This window comes from Hemitrygon akajei, chromosome 22 (genome assembly GCF_048418815.1).
Source record: "Hemitrygon akajei chromosome 22, sHemAka1.3, whole genome shotgun sequence".
Taxonomy (NCBI): Eukaryota; Metazoa; Chordata; class Chondrichthyes; order Myliobatiformes; family Dasyatidae; genus Hemitrygon; species Hemitrygon akajei.
The window spans coordinates 41004871-41023696 of NC_133145.1; the positions used below are offsets into that span (position 1 = coordinate 41004871).

At 35.9% G+C, this 18826-nt stretch overlaps 1 protein-coding gene across 3 annotated transcripts in view; it reads left to right on the forward strand.

The window, feature by feature from the left end:
* The window catches only part of LOC140714652 (casein kinase I), a 49075-nt gene extending 38633 nt beyond the window's left edge, over positions 1–10442 (forward strand). The window contains exons 9-10 of one of the 3 annotated variants that reach the window (XM_073026073.1): positions 340–385; positions 8635–10442. In XM_073026073.1, the coding sequence (XP_072882174.1) occupies positions 340–372 (33 nt within the window). In that variant the 3' untranslated portion in view covers positions 373–385; positions 8635–10442. Of the gene's footprint in view, positions 1–339; positions 386–5139; positions 5203–8634 lie in introns of all 3 variants that reach the window. The other 2 variants (XM_073026072.1, XM_073026071.1) reach the window with 2 other exon arrangements.
* The last annotated feature ends 8384 nt before the right edge of the window (positions 10443–18826 follow it).

The following is an 18826-nucleotide window of genomic DNA, read 5'->3' on the forward strand; positions in this document are numbered from 1 at the left end:
AGCAACACTTTTCAAAAAAGGAATGAGTGACTTTGAGTATTGTTGAACTGAACCATGCAGCCTTTTCTTTGTTGTTATGTGCGTGGATGAAAGTTAAAAGTCGTCAGTTCTGACATTTACACACAGCAAGTGGGTAGTTGTCAGCGGATATTGGTGAAATTGCGAATTTAGCTACACGCTTTAGAGGAAGTTGCACAGTGTCCTGATTGAGAGCCAAAAGTTATTTGCATCATCTGTGTTCTCTCCCTTTCCCACCCACCTCAAAACATCTCAAATATGACCTACCGTTACACGTAGTGAAATAAATAGACATTGTATTATCTGATTTTTCCTTTACAGATGTTTCTGGATGAGTTACGTTGGAGGTTGTGAGGATGCATTTCTGGTAATTGTAAAGAGAACTTGCAGCCCATTGGTGCCAAAAACAGGAATCCTTATTTAAAAAAATAATCCATTCATTCAATGAAAGTTTTGTGTCCAGTGTGATATGTTACACTTCCAAATAATTTAAATTTTCAAATGATTGTTTAATTTTTATACAGATAGCTTCTTTTTCTTGAGTGCTTATTTATCAAACAGGCCCAAAAAAGTTTCGTAAAAAAAACTTCTTGAAAGTCACCAACTTTTTAATGAAATATTTATGAAGTAATTTTGCTCTTTTAAATCTTCCTTGAGGATTGTACATCTTCCTCATTTCCCTTTTCACTTCTGTACAGGCCACTAATATGGAGGTGATAATCATCTCTTAGCTACCAGTGTCTGGATTATTTTCATGAAAATGGAAAAGTGCATTGCAACAATTTTGGGTTTGCAGCAGCCATGCTGGTTTGGCTTGTGGTGAACTAGTGTGCTCTGTATGTGTGTAGGCTGGTGATCTATGCTTCTCTGCTGATGATTTGTGCTTCAATCAGAGTGAAGTCTGCTTGCATACTATGCAATACTGAAATGATTTCTGAATGTTCTTGTCACATAACTCAAAGCACAAAAAGAATGGGCATTCTCCATATTACAGATGTGCAAACTCAGGATTTGGGCAATAGTAACAGTTTAGGATAAAGTGGGATTCATTTGTTGTCCTAAATCATTTGCTTGCATGTATAGGGATTTTTTGTTTTGTTTTCCATGGATTTTTGTATTAAAATACTTAACAGTTTGGATATTAATTACTAATTGTCATAATTTTACTAATTTAAAGTATTCTATTTTCTCTTATTCCCAACTTTTCGAATTTGAGCACATCAGAGCTCAAAAGCTAAAACATTCACATCCTATATGATGTTTCAAATGTTGTAACATACAGGACCAAGGATTGGAAGGTGGTTTTAAATGTGACAGGTTATGGTGGAGAGTAGGTCAAATTGCCTCGAGTTCTACAGCATTTTTAAGACAATTGTGAGAGCATCATAACAGTGAAGTATTAAATGGGTTAGAAATTGCTGTTATAGTGCCTGGGAATATGTTCTCCACAGTGCCATGAAAAAAAATCACATTTCCTGTGAAGAATGTCAACTTTGCTGTACAGATCTAAGGATGAACTTTTTTTAGAATACATTCACAGACTTCTAAGTGCAATATGGTCATAGAATATCAAAAAATAGATGATTCTATGATAAAGGCACATCTTGTAGTTGTGATCACAATAGTTTTTTCCCCCATTGCTGTATCTATCCTATAGAGCCCCCATTGAAGCTGGGGTTAATTAATGATGTTTATTACAGCAAATTGTAATCTTGCTACGTCTCCAAATCTTTCTATTCTGTGTTATTAAATTATAAGTAATGCCTTTTAACTTCCTTTAATTTTCCATTTACAACAAGCTTTCAACATTTTAAAATAAAATGGAGCACCTATTCAAATCGTCTTGGATTGCTCTAGGTCACTGTTGTCACGTTCAGAATGTAAAATATCTTAATAACCTTCATGGCAATGTTATCAAATAAATAGAATTAAGACCAGAACACATTATGAGTGATCAAAAACAAAACACAATCAAGGAAGTTTTTCTGCAGATACATATTAAAGTACAGTTGCAAGAAAAAGTTAGTTAACATTTTGCTATTACATGATTTTCTGCATTAATTACTCATAAAATGTGGTCTGATTTTCATTTAAGACACTAAATTAGACAAACACAATCTGCCTAAACTGATAATTGTACTGTTCATGTCTTTAGTGAACACATTATTTAATCATTCACCATCCAGTCTGGAAAAAATATGTGAACTCTTATATTTAATATCAGATAAAACCTCCTTTAGCAGCAATAACTTCCACCAAACATTTCCTGTAGCTGCTGATTATTTTGGACCATTCCTCCAAACTAAACTGCAATTCATCAACTTTTCTGCAATACCTTGCATAAACAGCACTCTTTAGGTCATTGAGAATTTAGAGATGCATGAAGCTGTAAAAGGCTACAAAAGCATTTCTAAAGACCTGAGTGTATCTGCAGAAAAACTTCCTTGATTGTGTTTTGTTTTTGATCACTCATAATGTGTTCTGGTCTTAATTCTATTTATTTGATAACATTGCCATGAAGGTTATTAAGATATTTTACATTCTGAACGTTACAACAGTGACCTAGAGCAATCCAATTCTAGAGCTGAATTGGATCTCAATTGGGTTAAGGTCTGGGTTCTGACTTGACTATTCTAAGACAAGAATTTTCTTCTTTGTAAGCCATTCTATTGTTGATTTACTCGTGTTTTACATCATTGTCTTGTTGCATCATCCAACTCCTATTAAGCTTCAGGTGACAGACTGCTACCCTGACTTTCTCCTTTAAAATGTCCTGCTACAATTTTGAATTCATTGTTCCCTTAATGATTGCAAATTGTCCAGGCCCTGAGGAAGCAAAGCAGCCCCCAAACCATGTTGCTTCACAATTGTGATGAGGCTTTGGTGTTGCATAGTGGTGTGCATCTCTTCCAAAAAGTCCAACTTTTGCCACATCTGTTCATAGAACATTATCCCAGAAGTATTGTGGAACATCCAGGTGGTCTTTTGCAAGCTTGAGACTTGCAGCAGTGTTTGTTTTGGAGAGCAGTGGTTTCCTCTGTGGTGTCCTTCCATGAACACCATTCTTGTTCAGTGTTTTTCTTACAGTGGACTTACGAACAGAGTCTTTAGCAAGTTCTAGAAATTTCTGCAGGTCTTTTGCTGTTACCGTTGGATTTTTTTTTTTACCTCCTTCAGCATTGCATGTTGTGCTCTTGGTGTGATCTTTGCAGGATGCCCACTGCTAGGGAAAATAGCAACAGTACTGAATTTCCTCCATTTGTAAACAGTTTCTTACTGTAAACTGATGAACACTCAGGTCTTTAGAAATGCTTTTGTAGCCTTTTACAGCTTCATGCATCTCTAAATTCTTCTAATGCCCTCTGAAAGTTGCTTTGATCAAAGCATGGCGCACGTCGGACCCCGTGATCTTTCTTTCTTGAAGAGCAGGCTCTGTCAGTAACCTGACTTTGTCTTTTTTATAGGGCAGGGCACCTCTACAACCCACACCTCCAATCTCATCTCATTGATTGGAACACATGACTCCAAATACCGGTAGCTTTTGTAGAAGGCATTACCCCAGTGGTTCACATACCTTTTTGAACTTACAGACTGTGATTGTTTAAATGGAGTGCTCAGTACTAACGAGAAGGAGTACAATTGTTAGTGTGTTATTAGTTTAGGCAAATTATTTGTGACTTAAATGAAGATCAGACTACATTTTATGAGTATTTAATGCTGAAAGGCAGGTAATTGCAAAGGGTTCACAAGCTTTTACTTGCAACTGTAGTTGAAGGTGGTTATGAGGCCGTAGGAAAGCTTTATTTCAAGAGTACATCCTCCCTGTGGAATGCATGGGTTTTCCCCAGGTACTACTGTTTCCTCCCACAGTCCATAGAAGGTTAGTCATTGTAAATTGTCCTGTAATTAGATTGGGGTTAATCAGGGTTGTTGGGCAGTGTAGCTCGAAGGGCCTACTCCTTGCTGTAGCACTAAATAAAATAAATAAAGCAAGAAACTTAAATTTTAGCTAATGTCATTGATTTGACGAATATGGTGAAACTGATTGCAAGCTGCAAAAATATGGTTATTTACATTCTTGTATCGTAAATTATTGGTGGCTAAGAAAGCAAGCAATAGCGGAAGCAATAGTCTTTTTTGTTTACTCCTGTGCATGATGGTTTAGGTGACAAGAAGATCATAGACGTAGAAGTAGATGACCAATATTAATACGCAATGGATGATAGTGTGGATATTTTGTTAATGTTAATCTTAGACAGAGATGCCAATCTTGTGTTTTAACTGGTTCAATCAGAGGTGATTGGGTTTGGCTAATATTAAAGAATTTGGGCAATGGCTTTATTCTTTCCCTGTGTTAACTGGGGGAAATTTCAGCTCTAAGGATATTTTGGGAGTAGTAGGAGATTGGTGATGTGGGAGTGGAACCTGCAGTGTTCCACATGATGTTGTCAATGTGCAGCTGAGAAATGGAATAGGGGTGAATAAACTTTCAAAACTCATCATCTCTCTGGTTTGACAATCAATATGATTTGATCTGAACTTTGTTACATTGCGGTATGAGGAGTGTATTGTTTTCAACTCGTGGAGAATAAAAGATTCACACCAGATTATTGTCCTGTTCAGTTGGTTTATAAGTGTACAGAAGTTTATAAACTGCTTTGGAAAGCCATTTGTAAGATGTTGCTTGGGTTTGTGCTTTAGTGTTGATTAGGAATTGAAATCTGAATTTTTAGTGCCTAGCATATATAACTAGAAATTGCCAAACAGTAGTTTATTAAGCTACTTTACCAAGAGATGTCCAAAGTTGGATAACCTTAATTTAAAGAGAACAATTATCTATTTTCTGTCTGTATTAGTTAAAATGCTGCCATTGCGTGTACCCTAATTTGTCCATTGGTGATACTGTCCTGGACATTATGAAGCAATTCGTTTATTGGTGTAGAATGGGACCTATTTTCTTTCAATAAATTCAGCATGGTCCCCATTTCCAAACTCTGCAATATGTCCAAAATGCTAATTTAAATGAATACATGATTACTTGAGTATTACAGCTCATTGTTTACGTTGGTTTTGTCTGGGTATGGCAAAGATTACAATTGGTTGTCTTTTCCCCCATATCAGAATAGCCTAACCTTCGAGCATCATGGCATGTAACTGGTCCACACGCATTGAAGGCAGCACTAGGTGAGTTTATCTCAATCCCATCTCTTTAAAGTAGAAGAGATTGAGGATGGAAGGCAAATTTTCCTAAGGATCAAATATAAATACTTTAAAGTGCCATGAGCTTTCCACTAATTACATTCTACATCCAAGATGCTTCCTCAGTTGTTTCAGGTAATTATTGATGAGTTCCTCTTTATGTAAAGGTTTGCAGGAAAAATGTGTAGAGTATGTGCTTTGTTCACACTCAACTAAACAGTGGATCAATACAAATTTGTATTTGATCCATGAAGGAAGAAGACACTGACTATCTTGGGAGTCTTCAGCTCTTATTGCAGTAAAGCTATATATTAAATATGGTTTCAGAATTCCCAACAATTTCAGAAGATTTCAAAACTAGCTCTGGGCAACTGGATGTTGATAGATGTGCAACTATCCATTCTGTGCTGCTTCCATGTGATAATACAGTGAGATGGCAAGGCTGGTCAAACTTGGCCTTTTTAAACAAATGACGGGATATTGATGAGCATAGATTATCCAGCAAGTTGTTTAGCATGTCTTTATATCTGGTTCAGTCAGAGGAGGTGGAGTTGAGCTGAATTCAGATTTTTGTGAAGGATGTCAGACAGTGGCTTCAGTCTTTCTAAATGTTTGCCAGTATGAACAAAGCTGAGAACTAAATTTATATTTGTTGGACATTTGGGTTTATAAATATGCATGCACTTTTGAAGTAACATTAGTAGTAATAACATTTTTAAGGGTCAGGGTGTAGGGCATCTTCTGCTTCATTTTTACACTGCAGGTCTGTTTATGAAAAGCTTCAAGCATGGACATTGAAAGTATTTCAACATCTCCATGCTAAAAATGGAAGATCAGGTGGATTTTTTGACTATTGCTTGGTGCTTTACCTTAACCACTGCAGTTCTTTAACCTGCTTGTAATCTTGCACCCCTCCCTCAAATTGCGCTGTGGCTTCTCAAATATTTTGGCGTTTGCATTATCCGGTTTGAGTTGATGCAGACCACTTCTGATACTTGATCTTTTGAAAGTTTTGGCTTGACCGGTTTGATCCGCTTGTGAAGTCTTGTTGCACAATGTCCTGCTCTGATCCACTGCATAGTTCAACACTGAACTTTCTGCATGAGAGAATGTTGCAGTGTTGCTGTACTTTTGTGTTTAAAACAAATTTGATGGGAGAGAGATGTTATTTAAACTAAAATTCCTGTGTACATTTACACTGGTTTTGTGCTAATTTACATTGGCTCCATAAGTGAATGGACAATTAAAGGTAGCATTCTTTAATTATCAATGATTGCATAAAGTTTAAAGCAACTACTTTTTTTTTTAATTAAAGAAAAAAGTGGTAGCAATGAGTATTGATACAGACTTTCAGAGAAATAGCCAAAGCTGTTTCTTGAATGCATTAATTTAAATTTTAACTTCTCTTTAGTTCTTCCTTGTAAACTCTTCACCAATACTACAGAAGCAGCTTTCACGAAACAGTGACCGCTCTTTTTCACTTTTATAAATGCTTATAACTATCATTGCAGTATTGGGAGTGTATTGAAATGAATATTAGCTGTTCAATTGCACACTGAGTTGCAAGCTACCAAGTGATGTGCATAAATCTGTAAATTACTCTTAATTTGACATCCATCCCAGTTTAGGACGGTGAAATTTTGACTATTTGGAATTTTGTGTAATCATTGCTAAAATACATTTAAATATGAATGTACATCTAAAGTTTAAATACTGGAGAAAATTAAAACCATGACTATCATTTAATCGTTATAAAATGAACGTTAATGAATAGTCTGAAATCCTTAACCCTTTGCAGTAATGCAAATTAGTCAGTTGTTTGTCCCCTGCAGTAAACTATCATTTTGACACAGTTTTGTATAGTTTTCATTAAAATGATTCAAATTTTCTGATCATTATATTGTTATGGTTGTCACAAATTACCTTACAGAAGATGGTTAATATTCATTAAAGGCTGAAATACCTTTTCATCCAAGGTAAAGGGGTAAATGTCAATTCATTTTCCTGCAAATCTGCATTTACCTGTTCATCATGCTTCAAGGCTGAAGAATATTTTAAGTCTGTTAATGATTTTGCTATAGAATATTTTACATGCACGTGTGTGAAGCCTGCAAATCCCCAAAGTTAAGTTCAAAGTGATTATTACAAAGTTGTAAACAACTTTATTTTAAATGTATATATGTTTAATTCATTTGGAAATTCCATGCTTTTACAACTAAGAAATGATTAGTACTGTATTTAAACACCTTTTTCTGTGTTACCATTGTCAACTTTATATTTAAAATATACTTTGAAGAATTCCAATGGAAGTTCAAGAAGCAAAATTTTATTTTGTAATTTCAATGTCAAGGTATTGATGGTATTTCAGCTGAATTCCATATTCTGTATCTGAATGGTACTTAATCCGTACTTGCGACAAACAGACCTCTTAAGTGTACTATAGACCCAAAAAGGGATATACATATTGCCATACAAAATACCCAAAAATGACATTTCATCTGTCAGTTAAATTTTTGAAGTAAGTTAGGAAGATAACTTTATCAATAGGGAATTAGTTTTTTTTAAATAAAGTAGAGCTACTTTGTCAATTATCCAGGCTTTTGAGCAGCTGTCTGGTATTGTTTTGAACTGCCCTAATAGGCAAGGCCCATATGTGCTGGTCCAGGGTCAGCAAATGCATGCTTCCTGTAATCTTACAATTTCAATATGTTTTTTTGAGTTCAAGATGTCACTGGCAAGGTCAACATTTATTGTTCATGTCTATTTATGGGGATTTTATGATTCTGTAGAATTTCCATTACTTGGCAGTTCAACTGTTGCATTTTAAGATTAACCCTAATGGACTTGACATTTTTGATTTTCACTCTTCGCTACTTCTGATTATACAGTGAAATACAGATAGTTTACAGGTCCAGAGGTTTGTCTTCATTCAACTGTCTGGCATTCCTGTGAATTTATTCCTTAATTGTATTTTTATGGTCTCTGGATTTGTTCACAATTTTTGTACAAATATTTGCAGAATTATCAGAATTTTTTCTTGTTATGTCCACAAAAATTCGGGTTATGGTGGCTTGACCCTTTTGTTTCCTAAACCATCTAGTATACCAACTAGCCTGTATTCTCTCACAGAAGTTGCCAGCTCTTTAATATATGTACCAAATATTTTTGAAGTTGATGTTTTGTTTGTGCTATGAAAATTTGGATATCTGCTGGGCTCTAATCATTTCATGGAGAAAGTGTTGAGGAAAGCAGATACTTAGTTCAAATTCTGCTTTTTATGTATTTTATTTCACACATTGTTTTCTGTATTTCCCAATCAATATATATTGATAGCTACTCAGTACCACTGTGGGGAAAACTATTGGACCTTACTGCTTATGAGGAATTAATTTAGTTTCTGTTTGTTTCTTTGGATAGATCCCAGCCCGGGTGACTTCCAGCGGCATCCACTCCGCTGTTCCTCGATGAAAGTGACTCAACCATGGAGGGTGGACAATGCATGGCTGATGTCCCATTATAATCTTGAAACTCATGACCCCCTACAAAGCCAACCAACAAAGAAAAGCTCTTGATACCTTTAAAGTGCAGGAAGGAAACTTTAAAAGTTTTTTTTAGGAACATCTTCGCAAGGAGACCTTTTGCCTGACTGCAGTATAAAATACAAATTAAAAAGATTGTTCCCACTGTCAACAGCAGGGGCTCTAAAGACGGTTTACAGAATTTACCGCAAATAGAATAGATATCGCCATCCCTTCTCCTTCCATGATTGGCGTTATGTAGCCTTTTATTACTCTACTGTACAACTGTAGACCTATACCTGGTTTAAATATTTTGTATCACCCTGCTAAAATTGAAAGCAGCATCTATGTAGATAAGTAGAATGTCGTCCTGCTTTTATGTCTGTGGTGCTCTATAGGTTTGAGAATCTGAAATGGAATTGACTGACTTGAAAAATCCTGTAATACATAGGGTTGGCAGTGAGTGTTTGTGAATTTAAAAAGCAGCTGATTTTATTTAAAGCTTTTTCCAGTCTTTTGTATTAAACTTGAGTTTAAAATGTTTTTGGTAGTACACTGTAACAATTAATGTTTTTTGGTTTAGTATCTAGATTTGTTTGCACACTTTTAACTTCCACATTTTATTTTTGTCATAAAAAGCTGAATGATCATTAGTGCCATTTAGTCTCTTGTGGAAGAGGCTGACAACTTAACTGGCAGAAGCAGTGTGGAGTAAAAAGGCAGTGCCAAGGCTTATCAAAAAATGTGACCTTAAAAATGAAAATGTGGAAGAATAAAGATTTTTTTTTTAAAAAGTAAAGGTAAAGCTGTGTTTTGGTGAATTATTTTTTAAATTTCTGATTAGTGTTGGTACATAGTTTGTTCTCGGGAATACTTGTCCTAAGGACTTATAGCATCTCCATTAATCATTTAGGCATAGAGAAGTATTTTAAAAAGCTGTGAAGGATTTGTACAGTTAAAAATGTGAATTCTGCCATTAGCTTAAAGGGGGCTGATGAAATTTTACATTCCAGTGCGCATGCTTCAAAACTTGTATCTTGATTTTTGTTTTAATGTTTATACGTGACAATAGTGAATCCAGCTCAGTTTTTTATTAAGCTAACTGGGTTTCAGCCTAAAGTGAAATTTTATAACATTCTTGCCATTGGTGTAGCTTCCAGGTGGCACACTGAAGGAATGGAGGAAGTAGAGCCTAACTCATGAATGGGTGTGCGCTTCATCAAATGCACAGCTTGGTTCCTTTGTTCAGTTCTTTTTTTCGTTTGTAACAGTCACGTTTGTATTTCACTTCGGCCTCTTGGGAGGCGGCATGAAAGGATATCTGGCGAACAGTAAGAAATGCCTTACCATTTATGCATGCGCACTGACGTGTTAAACAGGAGCACAGCTAAGCTGGCATTGCTGCATTAAGATTCTTCCTTTCATTTCAGCAGTCCCATCATTTAATTTTGTATAAATGTGTGTGGTTAAATTAATGTTTCCCATGAGAATCAATGTTTTCTTCCTAACTGGTGGTGCCTCCAAGACAACGGGCTCTTCCAATTTTTCTTTTGTGTGGATGGACCATCGTTATCTCAGGTGGCTGGCTTCCCCTCTGTAGAATGTCTGTGTATAACGTGTAATGGTAACAAAATACTGGTAACCTATTTGTATTGCAGCTGTATTTGTGTACTTTAAAAATGTAAATAAATTCATAATAACTTGTAATGGGTTCTCTGATTTGTTCTAAAATTTAAAGTTTGGAAATCTTACCTTACAGCTTTGAGTATTTTGGTATTCTATTCAACAATGAGCTAAACACCAACCTTCCCTTCTCTAAGTTATGTGGTAAATATGTTTTTCTATTGGAACCATGGATATGTTTATAATTGAAATGAAAGCTTTGTTCCGTCATATCAAAGAAAGAGGGTTGTTCAGTTACATTCAACATCAACAAGACTTGAGTGCTTTAACAAATTAACACTTCATCTTCAGGAGAATACAGATTGTTGAAGAATCTCTCCTGTGTTACCAAATGACTGTCACTGAACTACAATTTTTAACAAATTTCCACTTTTCCTAGGTATGGGGGGGGGGGGGTTGGGGTAGAATAGCTTTCTATGGTTAATAACCATCTAGTTATTGGTACATTTCCCTTGGCCAGTATATATCGTGGCTGGGCTAAATTACCCTGCAACATAGCTACCAGAATGATTATAATTGTTTGTTTTATAAGATTTTAGTATTATTGATAATTTAAATGGACTTTTTCTTTGAAAAGCAGTTTTAGTGCACTTTAATTACTAATACACAGCAATACACTTTGTGTAATGACAGCCATTTGTATTGATTTAAAAATTCTTGTTTAATAATATCATGGATATCTGATAATCATGTATTATTAATCTGTTTAGAGCAGCTCTTATAGTAAGTATTGAATAGTTAAATATTTTAATTATTGCATTGACATACAGATTTTTGAAAAATCTAAAAACCTGTCCTAAGTTTCTACCAACTGGAAAACATTCATTTAGAGTACTGGTTAGTTCCATTAACTTTTCTCAAAAATGGTGAATTGTAGATATAGGCTAACCACATAAAATTTCTTGAATCACTTTTTGTTAATTTGTTCCTATGACTTTAAAAATTCATGGTGAATTTTGGCACTCATGGGAATTTGGATAGTCTTTTTTTTACCTTCATATCTAATAATTAACTATGGGCGCAAATATAAACTGCTTAAGGCTAAGAACAGTGGATCCTGGTTAATTGGGCCATTGTTTAATAAGGGCAGCTGTTTATTTGTGACAATTCTTAAAGAACAAACCAAATGGAGAAAATAACTGGAATTCCCTTACTTTATTTGGGGACCCTATGCTGCTTATTTGGGGCGAAAGACTCACTGAGCAATTTCTATCTTGTGTCAGTCATATGTGTTTGGCCATTAGACATTACACAATGTTAAGACTGATAATAGGTGAGAAGCAAGCAGTAAGATAATTCAGAAATGTTTTCCTCAATGTGGTTTCAAACATTACAGCTTGGAAATGCCTGAAACAGCCAGGAGTGAAAATGAAACAATTTCACTACTTCAACAAGTTAGAAACTGAAGGTATCAGTAATCATCTTGAATGTTACCTTTGGTCCTCCATTAGACACTCAGCCCTTACCTGTGGCTCCAATTAACTGCATGTGACAGCAGCGACACCCTAGTACAGTGCTTTGACAGGCAGGCTAAATCAGGTGAGGGAAGGCAGTGGATCTCGTATCCCAAAGGGATAGGGACATAAACGCAAGAAAATCTGCAAATGCTGGAGGAACTCAGCCGGCCAGGAAGCATCTATTGGAAAAGAGTAAACAGTCGATGTTTTGGGCCAAGATCCTTCACATGCCTGTCCTAGCACGTGAAGTCAGCTCTGGTGGACTGGATGAGTAACCACTTCGGCGAGACCCAATGGCCCTGGAAGGCAGTTCTGCAACATTACGAGAAACTGAAAGGCATAACAAGGCACCGAAGTAGTCATGGTCGTCCACTGCAACCATGGAAGACCCCAGTTGTGACGTCTCATCCCACTGGACCTGGACTTCCAAGGTCAAGAGAGTGGAACTGCCCCAGTGTTTTCAGACTTTTCCTGTTTTAAAAACTCCCATACAGGTTTCCTGTCATCATCGGATATGACAGACAATGTGTTCAAATTTGTTCTGTATTTTATTCAAATACATAATTTCTTTCTCAGTTAAACAGTCGCTTGTCTTTTTTATACCTTTTTAAACTATTTCCATGAAACTGGCTAATTGGACCCAAAAATACTGGTCCCAATTAACAGCATCTGCTGTATACCTGAGATATGCATCTCCTGGGGGACACTGCTCTTGATATATTAAAACTTGACACCTTTAACTTCATTAGTATAACCCTACACCTGATTGCTAATCTACATTTGGCAGAAATATTTAAATGTTGTAATCTCATTGCCTGGGTGGCCTGAGAGCACCAGAAGATATTCCCTACACTAATACTGAGTTTATTTTTTATTGATAATTTTGTAGAGAAGGCCAGGCATGCTGTGGAAGTTATTCAGTTTTTCTGTGTTCTTGAAGGACATCTTCAAGGCCACCCAGCAATCCCCCAATTTAATCCCTGCCTGATCATGAGACAATTTACAATGACCAACTAACTTACCAACTAATACGTCTTTTGGATTGTGGCAGGAAACCCATGGTTATCGAGAGAGTGTACAACTTCCTCACGGGCAGTGGCGGGAATTGAACCCTGGTCGCTGGTACTGTAAAGCATTGTGCTAACCACTCACTATGTCACCATGCTGCTCATAAGGAAGTGAGACTGGGTTATGTAGAGTCTAATAGCATTGTTGAAGCAAGCCTTGTTCTTTTATGTTTTAGTCTTTCTATTTGTAAAACTGGATTACAATCCTGACATGGTGACTGGTTTAAAGCACTGCTTGGAAGAAGGAAATAACTACAGAATGTCCACAAATTAATGTTAGTACAGTTGCCCCTCTTCTACATGGCTAGTGTTTCCTCTCAACAATCTCCTCTGATGTCCTCTCCTCCTTTGTGATGTTTCATTAGGATGGATGGAAAGACTGTGAATGTGCTGCTTTAGAGCGGTTAGTGGGAGGCCATTAGTGTCTGCTGCTTTAGAGCTTGGGGCATTCTGGGATTCGGAGTTCAATTCAGCGCTGTCTGTAAGGAGATTGTACGTTCTTCCTGTGAACCACATGGCCATTCTCTGCGTGCTCTGGTTTCCTCCCACAGTCCAAAGAAACACCATTTAGTGGGTTAATTGGTCATTGTAAATTGTTCTGGCCTCTAGTTGTAATGGAAATGTGGAAGTTAATTTGCATATTTCAAGGTCCCATAACAGGAATGAAATAAATTATTAGATGAGATAATGGACGATCATTGCCTCAAAATATCTGTTTCTCTGCAGTTGTGGTTGAACTGATTAGTATTCCAAGCATTTTTGTTAATGGGAGTGGGTCTGGGGGAGCGTTGATTGGTTATTCTGGGGTTGAGACATAAACCACGGAATTTTTCACTTGTACACATGAAAAGCAGGGCCTTTAGCAGCAGGTAAATTGTTACCAGCTTTTACTACCTTTTATTGCTATGAAGCAGTCCATTCTTCTTACTGTAATTGCCTTCTATTCCTTTTTTGCAAAGTATATTCTATTTCTTACAAAATTTATAAAAATCTGGTGATTTTTAAAAAATTTATCCATATAAGTTGGGTACATAATCTTATTTTAGTTTGTATAAAATTGCAAGAATAACAGTTTAAAAACATGGTTGATTTTAGAATTGTACATTATTGAACAATGGTCACTAAGTTAAGATTTACCATTCAAGGTTGTGTTTTCCATTGATTAAATCTATTCATGGCATTATTTGCAGCTGTTACTGCTAATTAACATGAACACTTGTACATGCTACAGTTATCTGAAATAAGGCTTTGCAAATTTAATCACATTCTTTAAAAGCTGTGGAAAATGCCAAAAAATATATCAAAAATGAAGGACATAATTGGGAGATCTGTGGGCACTAATGGTATCAGAGTTCTTCATATCCAATTCAGTGAATGTTTTATTGAATTATCGAAGGAAAATATCTTCCAATTTGTTTAGCACAATATATTGAACATTAGTTCAGTTAATGAAGAACAGATGCATTAATCTGACTGTGGAAAGCAGATGTACAGAGCTTACTGAGAGATGGTTATTAGCAATGGGTCAATATTTTCATCTTGATATGCCCAATATGGCATCACTTATTGGAGCAGCAATCATCATTATGAACAAATATAGACAGTTTACTCTTCAAATAATCAGTGGTATCTATGTTAAATAAATTTTAATTAAGAGAATCCCTATGCAGATTTGTTTGCTTTGATGATAAGCTGTGACATTTTATCTGTTCATGAAGATCCTTCCCTTTTCTCATGAATTGCAACCACAAGTATTTTATTTTCCTGTAGGGGTCGCTGTGTAACAATGGAGTGAAAGCTTAGGTAACGGTTTCCTCTCTCCTTACCCAAGGATGTCAAACGAGCTCCTTCAGTTGTTCAACTTTCGATCTACAGTGGATTCCGGTCAATTAGGACAAGTGCATTTTGGCCTGATTAAGTGGCTACCCCAATTAGCTGGAGTTTCATGGAAATAGTGAAAAAGTGTTTTTTTTTTAAAAAAAGACAAACTGAGTAACAAATTATGTATTTAAATGAAATACAGAGCAAATTAGAACACTATCAATAGTACTGCAGTACTATAATACTGAGTATTAGTTACCAATGGAGGAATTTATCCAATATATGCAATGAATAAAATCATCACAGATACCTAGTGCAGATAATGCACTGCCTTCATACAATGCTAGCGATGATTGCATCCTCCAAATCTTCATTTTCATTGTAATTGTCAATAGATACCTTCAAATCCTTCGTAGATCCTAATTTGTTAAAGTACTTATATCATTTCATTCTCACTCCTGCTGTTACTGGCGACGCCAAGCCTGAATGCTTGAAACGCAGTGAGCAAATTGTCTTGCTGTTTATTTCTTGCCAACCATCAGAGACAAAACTTAGTTCTGTTTGAACACAAACACATGCAACTGATGCTACTTAAAATAGTGGTTTTAAACATGGTGTAGTGTCTCATGGCCACGTAAGTGCACATAACTGATACTAGTTGGAACCTGTTTGGCAAGACTCATGCTCCAATTAACTGACATAGGGTCCTAAATAAACAGCTGTTCTGAATAACTGATGGCTCAATTAGTTCAAATTTGCTGTGAGTCCTGTGGTTTGACTCTACAAAAGGATTTCTTTAGACTACAGATCCTTGTGTGAGACGGCACATTTCTGTAAAGCTTAAATGGTGACATTGTCAGGTTTTATTTAGCCATTATGTTCACCTCTGCTGACTGCAAGAATTAGCAATTTGCTCAGGAAACTGCGGAGTACCAGGTGGTTAAACATTGTTGAAATTATCTAATGGAGTATAAGGCCCAAAAATTTGTAAAAGCTTTTTTGATCTAAATTCATTTAAGCATGTACCATATTATCCTTGTGTCATTGACTTTGCATTTGACATTTAAACTTGTTCAAAACAAATGAGGGAATAGTTATTACGTCTGTCTAACTTTGTCATGTATTACAGCTGGTTAAATTACTAACCAATTTTTAAAAAAAGAAATTTTATTTACACAACACTATTCAAGCTATTTCAAGATGTTTGTTTTATGTGTGTGTACGTATGTAAATATATATACATATATGTGTGTATGATTTTGCTTTATAACAGCAATTGAATTTATTCACATTGGCATTTTGCTTCTAGGCCACATTCTGCTTTTGAAATTTATGAGGATATGAATAATCCTTTGATCATCAATGGCAGAGATTTGTTATTACATACAAAGAAATTTATATTCTGCATTATTTCCCCACACTTGAATGACATTCAGAAAAAGCTATCAACATATGGAAATGGTTGTGTGACACTGATAACGAAGCAAAAAAGCTAAGATGTTTGTCAACATTAATGGAGAACAGGAGTTCAAACTAGGTTGGTTGGCTGGATCAGCAATCAATTATTGAAACAACACTCTGGATGTTGACACAAACAGTGGATTAAATTTGTTTTAACTTTGGCCTTTTAAGACTTGAATCCCAACTAGATTAGAAGAAGGGTCTTTGTATCAATCACAGAAGTAAAATAGAGCTTAAAATGAAACAAGAAACAAAATGTTTTTGCAATGTATATATACTCTGTGTTAATTCAAAGAAGACAGTACTGATGATGAGCTGTGTCCTGATAAAATTTCGAAATTTCCCTGTAAAGATTATTTTCTAGTTTTGTTCTAAGCAATTTAATTTCCTGTTAATTTATTCATTGTGCTAATACAGATTAATGTTTGTATTCTCTGTATGATTTTATACATGGTTCCTCAACATAGGGTGATTAAATTTATGAATCTATTAAAATAATAGGTTCAATGTAAAATATATTGTGTTTTATTAGCAGATGTTTTTTGTTTTGATGATTTAACTTTTAGTGTAAGATTTTAAGAGGAACTGAGTGTTAGCTGCAGTTTCCTGTGGCTGGGCAGTTTATCATCAATGATCATCAATGTTCAGCCTCACCCAGTGAATCAACAAGAACTTCATACTCAGAAGTGCTACTGGATCACATTGGTTTGGTGCCTCTGACTGGAATTGCCTGGCCAAATGCATTTGCAATGTGACTTTCACCTTGCAGAAACTGTGCACAACATTCTGGAGAACCTACCAGGAAAAGGCGATGGTGCCTTTAAACATGTTCATCACGGAACTGATCAAAGGCTAGAGTCCTCCTATTAGCAAGACCCAGTGCAAAGAAGCCTGCAATCTAATAAATAATCACTTGCTTTTATTTTTTAAAAAGAGAGAGTTCATTAACTGAGGATTGAATCTTGGGCATTCTTAGCTCTAGAGGATTCTCCATGTATTCGCAGAACATAAAAAATTACAGTACAGGGCCTTCACCCCTATGACGTGTCGACCTTTTAACCAACTCTAAGATGAATCTAACCCTCCCCTCCCACTCAGCCCTCCATTTTTCTATCATCCATGTGTCTAAAAGTATTTTAAATGTTCTTAATATGTCTCCTGTTACCAACACCACTCACAACTGTTTTTAAAAAATTGCCTTTGACATACCCTCCCCACCGCCCCCATACCTTTTCTCCAATCACCTTTTTAGCCACTTTCACTCAGAATGAGGGTTAGGATTCAAGATTTAGTTGTGACCTTAAGGATGAAGGAAAACTAGGGGAAAGATGGCTATTCCAGGATAATTAGTGGTCAACAAAGAGGGAAGTGCAATGTTATTCAGTGGCCATTTTCTATCTTGAGGATTAATGTCAAGTTAAGGTGAAGGCAGGGTTGATGTCTCTTTAATCCCTATGAACCTCCGTTCTACATAGCCTGCAGCATGAATGTAGTTTCTATTTCTCATCATCCACTGTGATGGCATTGAGTTTGCTGACTGCGTTCAGAACCAAATGAAGACCATACGCTTATCGGATATAAACAGTCAACAGTATTCTCACTACATGTAGATTATACTGTAACTACCCAATCTTACGTTCATTCTGCATACTCAGTTTAGCAGCCTATAGCCACTCTGTGAGCAGTGAACATCAAGGAGAAGATAATTCCAGGTAACAATGTAGTTTAAAACACAGTCCATTTATTTTAAATCCAACAACTTTTTTAAAACACATTAAAAATTCTCAGAGGATTTCTACCTTAAGCATTTACAAATTTCAAACCATTTCTAAATCACGGAAGTGTTTCCTAACCAAAGCATAAAGCACAAGGGATTTCCAAAACACAAGTACAATTCCTATAAACTAAAAAGACACACCATAATGCAAACAAACAAGTCATCCATTGCAGAAACTGAAGCTGGTAAAATGAATTCTAGTTCACCCCATGTTTCTTCTTGATGTTCCTTATACCAACACTAATAGGCCTGACATGCTCTCTTACATTTATTCCCTTTCTCTTCCACAGGTGACTTCACAAGCATATCATATTTCCTCAGATATCCTTTTAACACATATGGTTTTAAAGCATCTTTTGGAGACATAGATCTTAGCTTAAAATTCACAGTTCATAATTAATATTGTAAAGGTAACTTCCAACTTTGAGCTTTCCAACTATAAACACATAGGTTACTGATATGCTGTTACGTACCCCGTAACTGGGTCACTTACCAGCAAAGATAGAGAGGTCCGTTGAAGCCTGATGGTACTATTTTTAACAGTATTTATTGATAAAAATACACAAAATAATATCAATGCAAACATACAGATAATATACGTTGTCAATACTAAATCTAAAAGCACGGGTATAATAATAATCAATAAGAAATAGCTCTATTGTTGTCTAGGGGATAATGTATTGTCCGATGGAAATATAAAAGTCATTTTAGTTCAGTCAAGCTGTAGGCTGCAGCCTTTTTGGTTGGAGAGAAAGACGGAGGTTTAACTTGCCCATTCCTTTTATGATGTCAATCCTTCGAGAGTCGTTGGGGGACTGATTTCCC